The sequence below is a fragment of the Anabrus simplex genome, chromosome 2 (genome assembly GCF_040414725.1).
Source record: "Anabrus simplex isolate iqAnaSimp1 chromosome 2, ASM4041472v1, whole genome shotgun sequence".
NCBI lineage: Eukaryota > Metazoa > Arthropoda > Insecta > Orthoptera > Tettigoniidae > Anabrus > Anabrus simplex.
Window position 1 is genome coordinate 1198738010 of NC_090266.1, and position 16955 is coordinate 1198754964.

Genomic DNA, 16955 nt, shown 5'->3' on the forward strand with positions numbered 1-16955 from the left:
TGATAATTTGACTGATGATGCCCTCAATGAAGGGCGAAACATGTCTCAAGTGGAATCAATAATAAATTCCTATTTATAAAATTTATATGTATTGAATAGGTGAAAAAACAAACCTTTTAGCATCCTACATATTAAGATGAAACCAGGCTTCATCCAAACAGAACACAAGATGTGGGTCGAATAAACAATCATTCAATGATGCAAGATACAACTCACAGTATCTCACTCTTGAGGCTGGATCAGCAGGTTTCAAACAATGGGCCAGTGTAAACCTGTACGGTTTGATGTGTAACAGCTTTGTAACTCTGCGTGCAGAAAAAACCGGAATCCCTACTTGTTGTGCTAATTTTGTGGGTGATTTATTCGGTGACCGTTCAAGATTCGCACCAATGTCATCTAGATTTTCCTTTGTTAAAACCATTTGTGTGTGTACATGTTTTTTATTGAGCACAAAGCCAGTGTTTCAAATTTATTTACAATTATATGAATCTGTGCTTGTGAAGGTGGCACATTACCAGGAAATTGCTGAACAAATGCATTGTGTACCCGTTGAGCCGACATGTACTTAAAATAACTTTTACATACGAAAATATGGTGTTGCAATGATAACTATCTCACCATGTTACCAGCTGAGATTCAGACTGGCGACTCATGCTTGCCAGGTCAAAACATGTGCACGCTCCTTGCAAGGTCAAGAACTATGCGTGTGCCTCGCGTACAGCTGCTTAGGTCTCGGAGAGTAAAAATGCTGCTGGAGTGTCTGCGTTTATAACTTATTAAGTGTCATTTTAAATGTGTGTTTGCTCTTCATATAGACAAAACAATTATAAGTGCATTGAAAAAGTGAGAAATCTTGCAATTACAACTGAAAATCCTTTTGTTCAAAGTTCTTAGAGAATGCAAAGAATCCAACTGGAATACTGTACTACTTATCTTTCAAAATTGTGTTTCACTGAAGCCTTATCATTTCCCTTTGAAATAAGACTGGAGTCTCCTCAAAACTTACAGCAGAAGGCATCATGATAAGTATGTTTAATTCAACATTTCTTCAATATTTCTGAACCATGGCAAATTGTATAGTGGCTTCAGAGCAACTATCAGTGTCACAAACAGGTAAGTCGCATCATTTTAAGGATGGGAATTCTTCAAAATCTTTCTCCTATAATTGATTACACAAGCCTGCAAAATAATATATTCTTCCTCCTGTAAAAGAATTAATAGGTGATCTTACCTAACTTAAGTGGGCTGAGTTCAAATCTGCTTTCCGTATTTCCTTATTGTGCATGGATTTTACACAGTAGCCTCAATATTTCCTTTAATATCATAATTCTGACCACATTTCACTAAATGTTGACACCCCTTCAAGATTTGCAAAATAAATTATTTAATAGGTAACCGTAAATGTCTTGAGAAGGTATATGACAGAGTACCGAGGGAAATTATGTTCACCGTACTGGGGGACTATGGGATTAAGGGTAGATTATTAAAATCAATCAAAGGTATTTTATTGACAATTGGAATGCAGTGAGAATCGATGATAGAATGAGTTTTTCGTTCCAGGTACTTACAGGGGTTAGACAAGGTTGTACTCCTTCACCCTTGTTGTTCATAGTGTTACCAGCCCCTTTCGATACTTTCAGCCAACCAGAGAGCTCACAGGCAGCCTGAAGTGAATTGTTCTCATCGGCCGGCTTACATGTGAATTTCTTGGAAATGCTACGATAATATTCCGTCTCTGGCCACATCGCAAATATTCTGGTACCCATCCCTCCAGATATGAAAAGACAGACTAGCCGCAGACATTCAGTGGTGGTGCTGGACTTGGAGTCAGTGATGAACTCGGGGTCAGTGTTGTCTCCATGGTGGAGTCAGTGAGAGACTCAGTGGCTCGGTTGAAGGCAACAGAGGAGTTGGCTGTCACTGGTGACCCACCGAGGTCCGAACGAGGAGCTGTTGTTGTTGTGTCGGAGTGCCCAGTGAGTAGCTGGACTGAAGACGGTAAGTCAGCGATTGAAAGAGTTATCGTGAGTGTGAGGGTAATCGGACCTCAAGACGCTGGCTAGTGCATACTGTGGAGGCCACTGCGTAGGTACTTGAAGCCACCGGCAGTGCCAATGCACTATGAGAGACTTTGCCTCACTACCAAAAATTGATGCCTGCTTGGCCATCAGATGATATAGACGATGATTCCCATAGGGAATCTGAAATATTTGTCCCGAATGAGTAAATTTATAATACTAATATAAATGGTCCATTATTGGACATTATAAATTTTCCAGCTAACTCATTCCTGGTTGCCAGCGTTTTGCCCCCGTGTGCTAGGTTGGGCTCATCAGTTGGTACCTAGCACATCTCTCAAGATGCATGGCTAGTGCATACCGTGGAGGCACCTGCATTGGTACTACCGGTGGCTTCAAGTAGCCTACGCAGTGGCCTCCACGGTATGCACTAGCCATGCATCTTGGTAGGTGTGCCAGGTACCAATTGATGAGCACAACCTAGCACACGGGGGGCGAAATGCTGGCAACCAGGGATGAGTTAGCTGGAAAATTTATAATGTCCAATAACGGACCATTTATATTGGTATTATAAATTTACTCATTCGGGACAAATATTTCAGATTCCCTATGGGAATCAACATACATATCATCTGATGGCCAAGCAGGCATCACTTTTTGGTAGTGAGACAAACTCTCTCATAGTGCATTGGCACTGACGGTGGCTGCAAATAGCCTACGCAGTGGCCTCCACAGTATGCACTAGCCATGCGTCTTGGTAGGTGTGCTAGGTACCAACGGATGAGCCCAACCTAGCACACGGGGCAAAACGCTGGTAATCAGGAATGAGTCAGCTGGAAAATTTATAATGTACAATAACAGACCGTTTATATTGGTATTATAAATTTACTCATTCGGGACAAATATATCAGATTCCCTATAGGAATCAACATCTACGGAGTGTGTTTTCTAAGTAAGGTCCATTTTGTTGTAGACACTAGTAGTTAGCGCGCATTTCGCAACGAGCATGTCCGACGTGTACCAGCATGCCTCGGGAACAACTGTGCTTAGTTTCAGCTCTGTACCTAACCTGTACGGTTCTATTCTGTGCTTTCAAAATGTTTAAGACTATCAACTCGCCCACCGCGTGTGAGGTTCGGTCAGTGATGCGGTTTTTGTCAGCAAGGAACCTGTCTGCTGCAGAAATTAATTGACAGATTTGCGAAGTGTACGGTGATACTGTTATGAGTGAAAGCAAAGTGCGTAAGTGGGTACGACAATTCAAAGATGGCCGTGACAACATCCATGATGAGGACCGCTCAGTTGCCCTTCTTTGATTACAGACGATTTGGTGGCTTCAGTTGAAGCGAAGATTCGTGAGAACAGGCGCTTCACAATAACAGGTCTCACAAACAAATTTCCTGACGTGTCGAGATCAGTGCTTTACAACATTGTTTATGAACACCTAAAGTTTAGAAAACTGTGCTCCCGTTGGGTCCCAAAACTCCTAACAGAGGACCACAAAAACCAAAGATTTGAGTGTGCGATGAAGTTCTTGACTCGGTATGACGAAGAAGGTGACGGCTTCTTGAGTCAGATCGTAACTGGAGACGAAACATGGGTTTCGCATATCATGCCTGAATCGAAGCAACAGAGCATGGAATGGAGAAACACACTCACCTGTAAAGGTGAAGGCCAAACAGACTCTGTCCCAGCACAAAATCATGGCGTCTGTGTTTTGGGATAGGCATGGTGTTTTGTTGGTCGACTTCATGCAACGAGGAACCACGATCAATGCAGAAGCATACTGCCAAACCCTGAGAAAGCTACGCAGAGCGATTCAAAACAAAAGACGCGGCATGCTGACAAAGGGAATTGTCCTTCTCCATGACAATGCAAGACCTCACACTGCAGGTCAGACCCACGATTTATTGGACAGTTTTGGCTGGGAAGTTTTAGACCACCCACCCTACAGTCCTGATCTTGCGCCAAGCGATTACATCTGTTCCTCCACCTCAAACATCACCTCAGTGGCAACCATTACAATGAAGACGACGACGTGAAAACGGCAGTGAACTCTTGGTAATCGGAACAGGCGGCAAGTTTCTATAAAGAGGCTATTTTAAAATTGGTTACGAGGTATGATAAGTGTTTGAACAAACTTGGCAACTATGTCGAAAAATAGAGTGAAGTATGTACTTTCTGAAAAGAAATATACTTTTTTGAAATAACCTTTTGTTGTGTACTTACTTTCAAATGGACCTTACTTAAAAAAAACACGCCTCGTATAACATCTGATGGCCAAGCAGGCATCAATTTTTGGTAGTGAGACAAAGTCTCTCATAGCGCAATGACACTGCCGGTGGCTTCAAGTAGCCTACGCAGTGGCCTCCACGGTATGCACTAGCCATGCGTCTTGGTAGGTGTGCTAGGTACCAACTGATGAGCTCAACCTAGCACACGGGGGTGAAACACTGCCAACCAGGAATGAGTTAGCTGGAAAATTTATAATGTCCAATAACGGACCTTTATATTGGTATTATAAACCCTGGAACTCGACCTCCCAGACCATCCAGATCTTCTAGAAATTACAGAATGTGTAGAACAGCCTCCGGTGGAGTAATACGTGGTTCCATGGTGCTAAAAGCTTTTCTATGGTGTGGATGGAAGGAGCAGTAACAGCGTGGGACATCATCAGCCACAAGACCAGGTACAACAGCGTTATATAGGTACAATCTACCAAATAATAAAATTAAATCATGTAGTTCCTCCTTGTCAATACTTTTTATAGTCTTTTTTTATTGATGATGTTATTTATATTTATGTCCCACTAACTACATTTTTAAGGACTTAGTCTTTTTTATTATGCTAAGTTCCGTACATGTTTCGAGAACCTACTTGTTCTCTCCTTCAGCGGAGTTTTAATATACCAATCACTTCTAGGACTTGCTAACATCACTACCTCTTCCTGCCTAATAAATAAATTACAATTTGGATATCATTTGAATAAATATTAACCACCTACATCTAAGAACAAAATTATCGTATGTCAAATTAAATAAAACATCAAGGTCTCTGCGTATTAAAATTTCAATCCGAATCATAACAAATTTGTCAAATGAACTACACACTAAAAAGAAAAAACCTTTTATGAAACAACCAGTCTTATAATAAAAACATCTACTCTTGATTTAAATTAATGTCTGTCATTGCAAATTTTATAACTGCAGCTCCTCCTGTTGAACATCCCCTCAAATCATGCAATTCGCAATGACAGACACATTCATTTACACTGAGAGAAGATTTTTTTAGTTTAGTTTAGTTTTTTAGTTTAGTTTAAGATTAGTTGTTTCAAAAGAGTTTCTTCCTTTCTTTTAACGGTGTAGTTAATTTGACAAATTTGTTATGATTCAGACTGAAATTTTAATACACCGAGATCTTGATGTTTTATTCGAAATGACATGCGATAATTTTGTTTTTAGGTACAGGTGGTAAATATTTATTCAAATCATATGTAAATTGTAATTTATTTATTAGACAAGAATAGGTAGTGATGTTAGTATGTCCTAGAAGTGATCGGTAGATTAAGCAGCAGAACAAGTAGGTTTTAAAAATGTACGAAAATTAGCAAAATAAAAAAGAATAAAAAGTATTGACCAGATGGAACTATATGATTTAATTTGATTAGGCAACAGATTAGTTTATAGTCAACATGGATCCTGTTTGTGGGTTACTGTAGTCACGTCCTAGTTCGTGAAACATGGGCAACGGCTGAGTGGCATAGTAAGTGGTCCTGAGATTCGGGATACCAGTTGCTATGGAATGGGAGTGGGCATCTCGGACATACTCTGAGTCATGGCCCTCCTTGTGCTCAGGCAGCTAGGACTATACAATTCACCGGTGGTCCACAACCCGTTAGAGGAGAGACCCTCACTTGGACTATGTGCAAGTACGGTAGCATCCTGCTTCATGAATTTACCGAGCTCAGAACATTTTAAGCAAGCCTCGGACCTACGGGAGTAACGGAGTCCCACTCCCATTTGACAGGCGAGGGACTCCTTGGAAACAACTTGGCGAATGAAATGGAATTCGATGGGGAGCTATCAATATTAATGGGGCTTATGGAAGAAAGAAAGTAGAACTGGCTGAGTCAGCAAAGAGGATGCATATGGATGTGCTAGGAGTAAGTGATATTCGGGTAAGGGGAGATAACGAGGAAGATATAGGAGATTATAAAGTGTACTTGACGGGTGTTAGAAAGGGAAGGGCAGAGTCTGGAGTAGGGCACTTTATCAGGAATACCATTGCACGCAACACAGTTTCTGTTAGGCATGTAAATGAGCGAATGATGTGGGTAGATTTGTCAGTTGGAGGAATTAGGACTAGAATTGTGTCCGTGTATTCACCATGTGAGGGTGCAGATGAGGATGAAGTTGACAAGTTTTATGAAGCATTGAGTGACATCGTGGTCAGGGTCAACAGTAAGGATAGAATAGTGCTAATGGGCGATTTCAATGCGAGAGTTGGGAATAGAACTGAAGGATACGAAAGGGTGATTGGTAAATGTGGGGAAGATATGGAAGCTAATGGGAATGGGAAGTGTTTGCTGGACTGCTGTGCTAGTATGGGTTTAGCTGTTACGAATACATTCTTCAAGCATAAGGCTATTCACCGCTACACATGGGAGGATTGAGGTACCAGATCCTAATAGACTATATCTTAACAGACTTCGAATTCAGGAAATCTGTTAGGAATGTACGAGTTTTCCGCGGATTTTTCAATGATACAGACTACTATCTGATCTGTAGTGAACTAAGTATATCTAGGCCTAGGGTGGAGAAAGTGAAATCTGTCTGCAAATGAATATGGGTAGAAAATCTCCAGGATGAGGAAATTAGACAGAAGTACATGGATATGATTAGTGAGAAGTTTCAAACAGTAGACAGTAATCAGGTTCAGGATATAGAAAGTGAATGGGTGGCATACAGGGATGCTGTAGTAGAAACAGCTAGAAACAGCAAGGGAATGCCTAGGAACGACTGTGTGTAGAGATGGGAAAAGGTGAACATCATGGTGGAATGATGAAGTGAGAGCAGCTTGTAAACGTAAAAAGAAGGCTTATCAGAAATGGCTCCAACAAGGGCCGAGGCAGACAGGGATTTGTACGTAGATGAAAGATACAGAGCGAAACAAATAGTTGTTGAATCCAAAAATAAGTCATGGGAAGATTTTGGTAACAACCTGTAAAGGCTAGGTCAAGCAGCAGGGAAACCTTTCTGGACAGTAATAAAGAATCTTAGGAAGGGAGGTAAAAAAGAAATGAACAGGGTTTTGAGTAATTCAGGTGAACTCATAATAGAACCCAGAGAATCACTGGAGAGGTGGAGGGAATATTTTGAACATCTTCTCAATGTTAAAAGAAAGCATACTGGTGGTGTTGCGAACAGCCAAGCTCATGGGGAGGAGGAAAATGATGTTGGTGAAATTATGCTTGAGTAAGTGGAAAGGATGGTAAATAACCACCATTGTCATAAAGCAGCAGGAATAGATACAATTAGACCTGAAATGGTGAAGTATAGTGGGAAGGCAGGGACAAAATGGCTTCATCGAATAATCTGCTGAAAGGTATAAAATGGCAGGGAGGGATTCAGTTAGGTGGAAATGTAGTAAGCAGTCTGGCCTGTGCTGACGACTTGTTCTAATTGGCAGATTGTGCCGAAAGCCTGCAGTCTAATATCTTGGAACTTGAAAATAGGTGCAATGAGTATGGTATGAAAATTAGCATCTCGAAGAATAAATTGATGTCGGTAGGTAAGAAATTCAACTGAACTGAATGTCAGATTGGTGATACAAAGCATGAACAGGTAGATAATTTCAAGTATTTAGGTTGTGTGTTCTCCCAGGATGGTAATATGGTGAGATTGAATCAAGATGTCGTAAAGCTAATGCAGTGAGCTCGCAGTTGCGATCAACAGTATTCTGGAAGAAGGAAGTCAGTTCCCAGACAAAACTATCTTTACATCGGTCTGTTTTCAGACCAACTTTGCTTTACGGGAGCGAAAGCTGGGTGGACTCAGGATATCTTATTCATAAATTAAAAGTAACAGACATAAAAATAGCAAGAATGATTGCTGGTACAAACATGTGGGAACAATGGCAGGAGGGTACTCAGAATGAGGAGATAAAGGCTAATTTAGGAATGAACTCGATGGATGAAGCTGTACGCATAAACTGGCTTTGGTGGTGGGGTCATGTGAGGCGAATGGAGGAGGATAGGTTACCTAGGAGAATAATGGACTCTGTTATGGAGGGTAAGAGAAGTAGAGGTAGACCAAGACGACGATGGTTAGACTCGGTTTCTAATGATTTAAAGATAAGAGGTATAGAACTAAATGAGGCCACAACATTAGTTGCAAATCGAGGATTGTGGCGATATTTAGTAAATTCACAGAGGCTTGCAGACTGAACGCTGAAAGGCATAACAGTCTATAATGATAACGTATGTATGTATGGATCCAAATACGGAAGAAGTCCGTTACAGCAAGAATTCATAATAGCAAAAAAAGTACTCGCTACAGCAGATTGTCGTTTTCTCAGATTTTTTGTAAAACCCACACACATTAAAATCGGTATGAAACGGCAATCAGTTTGTTCAAAACTTGTGTTTTCACGGATGATATCCGCACTTATTCTTTTGTTATTTTACAAACTTCGATACTATGTAAAAGTGTATATTAATTTCGTTGTGAAGAAATTACAGCATCAGTCCAGAGGCTTCTGTGGCAAATGTTTTAGTTTTCTCATTCAAACAGTGTCTCTTAACAGTATATATAATGAAAACATATTTCAAGCACCTGTAGAGAAATTATAACCTCCTCTCTATACATTTACATGGGAATAGCATTTCCAAAATTTAACCAGATGCGAGAAAAATGAACTGTCCTCTGAAATAAGTGATGCACACTTCTATATCTTGAGGTGTATCACATTCTTACTTAATTTCAGTATGAGAATGAAAACCTACAACCTGTTTTCCAGTCAGTGACATGGTCAGGGATAGAATGAATGAAGCCCCGTGTTGCGGCGAGGATAAGAATTGTGCCAGCTGCCGAAGCCTGTCGCACTCCTCTGGGGCAGTGATTAATGACTGACAGATGAAATGATAGTGGAGAGTGTTGCTGGAATGAAAGATGACAGGGAAAAACGGAGTACCCGGAGAAAAACCTGTCCCACCTCCACTTTGTCCAGCACAAATCTCACATGGAGTGACCAGGATTTGAACCACAGAACCCAGCGGTGAGAGGTCGATGCGCTGCTGCCTGAGCCACGGAGGCTGTTAATTTCAGTACATAACATTAAAATTAAGCGATCGTTTACTTCAACCTTTATTTCTAACGAATGAACTAGTATCGACAGCATTATTTACATATTTATAACAAAAACATGTTCTTCTCTTCCATTACTAATATATTTTCTTTATGGAACAGTAGTCGACGGGTATTATAATCGACCCCGACATCACCTTCAAATGTCGACGAGGGAGCTCACAAATGTGCATAGCGAGAAAACGATACCAGAGATGATCGATCGTACTGTGCGGCAAATGTTTGTTTTCTTATTCACACAGAGTCACCTAACCTAACTTAACATATCAGGGGTCATTAGAGATGGGATAATCTTCTCACCATAAATTTACATGGGAATAGCCTTTCTGAAATTTAAAAAGATGCGAGAATATTTAATCTAACCTCTGAAATCAATGTTGCGCTCTGCCATCTCTTGAGATATATCACATTTTTACTTAATTTCAGTATTTGGTATTAAAGTTAATCGATTGTTTACTTTAGTCTAAATTTCTAACAAGTTAACATCTGCTATCTTCCAAGTTATTTACGTATTTATTTTGAAAATGTGTTCTCTCTCATTTCTAATTTTCTTTAGGAACAGCAGTCGACAGGTATTACTAATTGACTCCAACATCACCTTCGAATGTCGACGAGAGAGCTCCCAAGTGAACATAGCAAGAAATCGATACCGAAGATGATCGATCAGATTTTTTTTGGCAAATGTTTCATTTTTTTATTCAAACAATGTCACTGTACTGAACTGTACTATATCCATCACGAAAACATATTTCAAGCACCAGCAGAGTAATTATAAAAATTTACATGATAATAGCCTTTCCGAAATTTAACCAGACATAAGAAAACATAAACTAACCTCTGAAAGCAATGAAGCACTCTGCCATAACTTTAGGTGTATCCCATTCTTTATTTAAGTATATAGCATTAAAATTAAGTGATCTTTACTTTAGTGTATATTTCTAACTAGTTAACAACTGCTATCGGACACATTTACGCACTTATTATGAAGACATGTTCCCATCTTTCATTTCAACTTTACTTTAAGGAACAGCAGTCAATGCGTATCACTAATTGACTCCAACATCACATTCGAATGTCGAAGAGAGAGCTCACTAGCGGACATAGGGAGAAAACAATGCTGAAGATGATCAATCACATGCAATATAATCGTTAAGGTGCATAAATATTGGTAACGGAAAAAATTGTGCACGCTCAATTACTCGTAATGACGGATGTGTCGGTGACAGGGCTCTCGCTGTAACCGAAGGATAATGCTCAGTTTAATATAGGAATTTTCAAGGGGCAGAAAAAAACTGTCATTATAGCAGGGTTCTCGTTATATGCCGTATACACTATAGCGGACTTCTACTGCAAAGCAAACCGTTATTGTTAATCTAATTTAAAAAAATATAGGTACAATGAATCAGCTTCTTACAACTTGATTTACGAAGAGCCTTCTTTGGTGAAGGAGAGCTTGGAGGACTTCTTACTGTAAAGAAAAGAAAAATGAATAAAGTTATATTAACTTCACAAGATAGATGGAACAAAGTATCAAATTATATTTCATTTTACAAAAATAGAATTATATTTATATTTATACTGAATAAATGGTTCCTAACATACAAACCATGCATTTCCGGACACACATTCATTAGACCTTATATGTTCCATATCCTCTCCTCGATCAATCCCTAGAGTTTGTACACTGTGGAAAAAAATCACCCTGTGTATTTAGAGAACCTAATTTAACAAAAAGCAACATTTCTATTTTGTTCTTAGCTATAGAATGATGATATTATAGACTGAGGAAAAATCTCTTAGCTAGTGAAGTAGCAAGAACAAACCTATATGGTAGGTTATGAGATGAAGGTTTGAAACAGGTTGTAAGATGCGGTTATTTCCTATTTTTAATAATAATAATAATAATAATAATAGTAATAATAATAATAATAATAATAATAATAATAATAATAATAATAATAATAATAATAATGTGGGGTATACATGGCTCCCTAGCCACGGCGAAGGCAACCTGTCTCGGGGTGACAACCCCGAATAATAAGCCTCTCAAGCTAACAACTTGGTTAGTAATTTGGACAGTGATTTGTCACTGCCCCTTCAAGAATGATCTTCAACTGAGCATGGAGAAACATTTTGCTAAATGCACTACCCCAGGTGGTAAGCAATCCACCGTTGCCCTAAGGACGAGTCGGAGCATCCTGAAATCCTTGGACGTAAACTCAGATCAGGGCGGCAAAATTTCTTCGCAACCTTTGCTCAAAGTGGGAAACTGAAACATCTGACCGACTCACTAACACGGCATAACATAGTACTGACAGCAGTACAGCAAACCAGATTCACTGATGAACATGCCTTCAAGTCACAAGGATACAGAATCCTAAAAGGCAAAGTGGGTCAGCGGTTAATGAAGAGTGTACCTCACTTAGGTACAGGATTTATAATCAGCCACAACATACTGGATTCAGTCATTGATTTTACCTCCCCAAGCAGTCATGTATCGATCCTCTCTCTCAAATGTGCTAATGAGGGCTACACTTTAGTCAATGCACATGCCCCAATAAACGAGGACAACAAGCGCAACCCAGACAGAACTGACAAATTCTAGGAAGACCTACAAGATATTCTCTCTCAAATTCCAAAGAGACATACCTTCATACTGCTTGGCGATTTCAATGCCCAAACGGGAAGAGAGAAGAAATACAGAAACATAGTGGGCAACTTTCCGGCGCATAAATGAACTAATCACAAAAGAGAACGATTGATAGAAATGTGCAGGACTTTCTAATTGGTCATGAAATCTACAGCCTTTAAACATCTGCCAAGAAAAGAGAAGACTTGGATCTCTTCTAACACCAACCTGGGTGAATTCCAGATAGATCATGTGGCCATCTCAAGAAAATCCCAAAAGGAAATACAAAACATTAAAGTATTAAGAAGTGCCAATCTGGACTCAGACCACTACCTCTCAAAGATCAAATTCATACTTCAGCCTAGAAACACTAGATTACACAGAACCTCCAAGAGGGTCGGATTTTATATATAGCGACTTAATCAAGAAGTAAGATGAAGACTGAACAATGCAGATCTTCACAGTTGGGACCAACTGAAAAAAGCTCTTATCAAGACGGCCAGTGAGCTTGCCCCTCTTACTAGAAAAAGGAAACATCTGTGGTGGAATGAAGACTGTGACAATACAATAGCTCAAAGACAGGATGAAATGGAACTCTAAAAAGTCCAAGCGCAATTGGGAGAACTTTCTGGAACAAAGGAAACTTACAACCTAGATACTCCGAGGAACCAAACGGGCCTTCACACACAACCAACTAATCCAGATCGAAGAGAGGTTCATTAAAAATAAATCCAGGGACTTCTACAAAACTCTCAAGCAGACACTTGGAAAATACACTCCACCAAGTCTTCACTTCAGAGACTCACAGGGCAACCTGGCTTTTAACGACAAAGACAACTGCCACCTCTTAGCACAGTATTTTAAGAACTTACTTAATTGTGATCCACCCAGCGAAGATTTTGATTACAAACAAACCACACTGAATCTGGACTCCCTACATCCTGCACAGAAAGAAGTTTGTGAAATCATTCAATTTCTTAAGAATAATAAAGCAGCTGGAGAGGACTCCATTGTTGCTGAACTCTGGAAATGTGCTGGAAAGAATGCCGTGGGCAAGCTCACCGAGATCATAACGTCCCCATCAAATTTGATCATAATTAGATTATTTGCTACAGGCCCGCATTGAAAATTTTAATACTTGCCAAGAGCTGGATTTTGTCATTCAGCGAGCCGTGTTAGTGTGCCAGGCTGGTTTTTACCGGTTCAGAAGGAGCAAGTATTGATCCAATCTTCAACTGAGTGAAGGGGAAGATCACACGGCGGACAGGTTCCCCGAGGCTACAGCGCGCGTGCCTGACCAGCAAGCACGTCAATTTACAAATTTCTGGAATAGTCATAGGCAATTAAAAGAGACACTGGTGAACCAATGGTCGTCGTGGAAAATGCCACACCCCTGAGCCAAAAGGTATAAAACTTTGTGCGCACATTAAATCTTTCTCTTACTTGTTCTTCTCTGCGCTGCTCTGATCTGCTGATGTTACGTACTTGCTGCTCGCCGAACCACGTGGAACTTAATTAAATCCTACGGACGATAATCTTCTCCGCTATTTGTGACTGTAGTAATTCAAAATAGAACTTCACCGAGTGGTACTGAAAATTTAGAGGATTCAGGTTAAGTTTATTTCTCCACGCGATTAGTGAACATTTTGACTGGTGTGTGCATATTTTAATGCCTGTTGTGTTAGTTACACCTTAATTCTATGTGCACGTGGCGAAGACCCAGCTCAATGGATCGTTGACTACCTCAAGATGAATTTGGTTTCTTCAAGAATAACCACAATTTCATTGTGGGACGTCAACTGCTGTGTCTCCATGAGCTGCTAAATATGTAAGGTGATTCTAGCATGGAGAAGATGAACGATTGGGAAATGCCGGAATGAATTGGACCTCAGCCAAGAGTTGAACACCAGCTAACATTTCAGTACCCATTTTTGTATAACATCTTTCTCATCTATGTAACGACTAGGTGATCTTTCTTCCCTAGATCGTAGTCTATTAGTATTTGCTATAGTTTTGATTTATTTCCATTTTCCATTCTTAAAGGTGGCAAGGTAGACGAATTACCTGTGTACTGAAATTTTTGAACTCTATTAGGGTAGTTTCTGTAGTTGATCTTTTGAATGGTTTCTCAAGTGCAGGATTTCTACTTGTAAAAATCATTGACCTCGCGTTAAACTTTACCTAATTTACATGTGATATTTGAAATATTGTGATATGGACTCGTACCTAAATTTTGAGAAGTAGTGTCGAATTGAGTGTCATCCATGCTTTACTTACAATTCTGTAGGATCGTGTCATCCATTTTTATGACAATTTCGAGAGGACTGATAGACTTAATAATCATTGGTAATAATAATAATAATAATAATAATAATAATAATAATAATAATAATAATAATAATAATAATAATTTTCAAGTGTGAGACCGGATTAATAAGTGATCTAATGGTCGTGAGCCATAAACTGAGTTATGACATTCTCGAATATGATATAATTATGATGTGCTCTGTTAATAATTGTGCCTGGAATATTGGTGATCCTGAGGGATAAAATTAGAATAATTAGTTGCTTGTGTCTTTGGAACACAGTGAGCTGTAATAAATGTTGAGCACGTGTTGAAGGCATTTCATGAGTGTAGGGAATAATAATAAATTGATTGAGGCTCACGGACTCTGTATTTGCGACTTGATAACCCAGGTGATGGTGACGATTATTTAATTCTATTGGAATCTTCGAATGATTTTCTGGAATTTAGATGGATCGTCGTCATTCTTAAATGATAGACTCAATGGAAGTGATAACTCCAATTCGATCACTGGTCACTAATTAAGATGATTATGCTAATGGACATAAGTTCATCTACCTAATCTTACTGACCCAACCATGTTTAAAAAAATAATGGAATAACCAATTAACTCAGGATTCGTATGTAAATAATGTACATAAAATTTGTGTTACCCATGAATGAATGAAGTAGTTAGCAATATTTTCAAGTGTTCATTTTTACATTGTGCTTTAATCTGGTCCTGCATTCATTGCGATGACTCAGATTATTCCAGCATTGGTTTGCCACTGTGTTGATTTGATTAAAGTGTACTTTAAGGAAAAATTTGTTGAGATTAGGTTCAAGTAAGACTAGATTTGAATTTATTTTCTTTTAAAGCTGATTTAGTCAAAAGATCATTTAGTTAAAAATCAGCAAACGGCATATGATTTATAAGTGATCTATCAACGAATTTTCAATTGATTTACACATGATTTATAATTAATTTTCAATGGATTTATAATCAATTTTTTCAATTGATTTATAATTGATTTTCAAAGAGTTTAAATGCTGTGCAGATAGAAATTAAATGTCTACAGATGACATAGTTAACTTGTAAGGCAAGGAGGTAATAATAATAATAATAATAATACTAATAATAATAATAATAATAATAATAATAATAATAATAATAATAATAATAATAATAATAATAATAATAATTTACTTAGCAAGTGAGTCACGATTAAATTGAGAATTTGACAAATGGAATACACCGATTTGTGAACACGATCATGTTATTATCAGAGACAAATGTTATCAAATAATTCAAAGACAATTAATGATAATAATAATAATAATTAAATGATTGTGACTTTGAAGTAGACTCTTATTCAATAGGACTTCAACTGATTTTGTAAGCGAGTGTTACCTACCTTGAAAGTAATGTAACTGATCATTAGTTAAAAATGACCACGTAGTAAATCTTTAATGGATAAGTGGAATTTTCAAGTTCAACTTTGCTTCTGTAATAATAAATGAGATAACTGCCAGCTGATTTTGTAAATACTAATGTGAGTTATAGGAGACTCAGCCCTTATTTTAAATTTTGATTTTTAAAGGCAGTAAAGACCTAGTCTAAGTTCACATTTTTTTTTTTTTTTTTTTTTTTCCAGAGCCTAACCGTTGTCTACATCCACAAAGATCATTTTGATGTATGTAAATTCACTGCTAGAAGACATTACACAATGAAATTGTAAAAATTTTAAATATACAGCAAGAATATTTTTCTTTCAAAAGGTGTTTATGTGAATAAATATCAGAAATGTTGTTTTAAAATTATTCTTTGTACTTGTTCGTCAATCCTTTTCCCTTAAATGCCTCTAAAAAATTAGAAAACCATGAATGAACGCTCCCCCTTGGGATCTCTCGCTCAGTGGCTGAGTTTAGCCAGGTAATAAGGGGGCAATACAGAACATCTGGGAAAAAGAGAAATTACCGCCTGATTGGACTTCAGCTCTGATTCATCCCCTTCATAAGAAAGGAGACTATACTGACCTCAACAACTACCATGGGATTTCTATCGTCCCGGTAACATACAAGATATTTTCCAAGGCATTACTAACACGGGCAGAAAGTTAACTGGATAGCCAACTCGGGCAATATCAAGGAGGCATCAGGAAGAGTCGATCCTGTACTGAACAGATCCTCAACCATAAAACTTTACTTGTATACTCCTAAATAAGGAACCGCAAGGTAGTTGTCACTTTTGTTGATTTTTGGAAGGCCTACGACTCCGCTGATAGTCAAACACTTAATAAAATTCTCCAGGAACTGGGATTAGACAACAAAACCTACAAACTCATTCTAGGAACCTTGACTAACACCCATTCCAAGGTTACAATTAGAGGTGTGGTTTTGGAAAGCTTCGATATTAAAACGGGTGAGACAGGGGGATGGAATTTCCCCACTTCTCTTCAACTGTGTCCTTGAAAAGATTGTGAGAGAATGTCGCAAAGAACTGACCAACTTGGGTATCCAGAGTGGCATATACCTGGGTCATAGGACGGAAGGGCTGCTTGTAGATTGCCTGGCCTTTGCTGATGACATGGCACTGATTGCCGATTCGCTGGATACAGCAACAATACAGATCAATTGCCTCAGAAGACAGGCAGCCAATG

General features: G+C 38.7%; 1 protein-coding gene across 6 annotated transcripts in view; it reads right to left on the reverse strand.

Moving 5' to 3' along the window:
- The window catches only part of Cp110 (Centriolar coiled coil protein 110kDa), a 446477-nt gene that overhangs the window by 178327 nt on the left and 251195 nt on the right, over positions 1–16955 (reverse strand). For all 6 annotated transcript variants that reach the window (XM_067142187.2, XM_067142186.2, XM_068226427.1 and 3 more), the window contains one exon: positions 10797–10850. In XM_067142187.2, coding sequence (XP_066998288.2) covers positions 10797–10850 — 54 coding nt within the window. The remainder of the gene's footprint in view (positions 1–10796; positions 10851–16955) is intronic.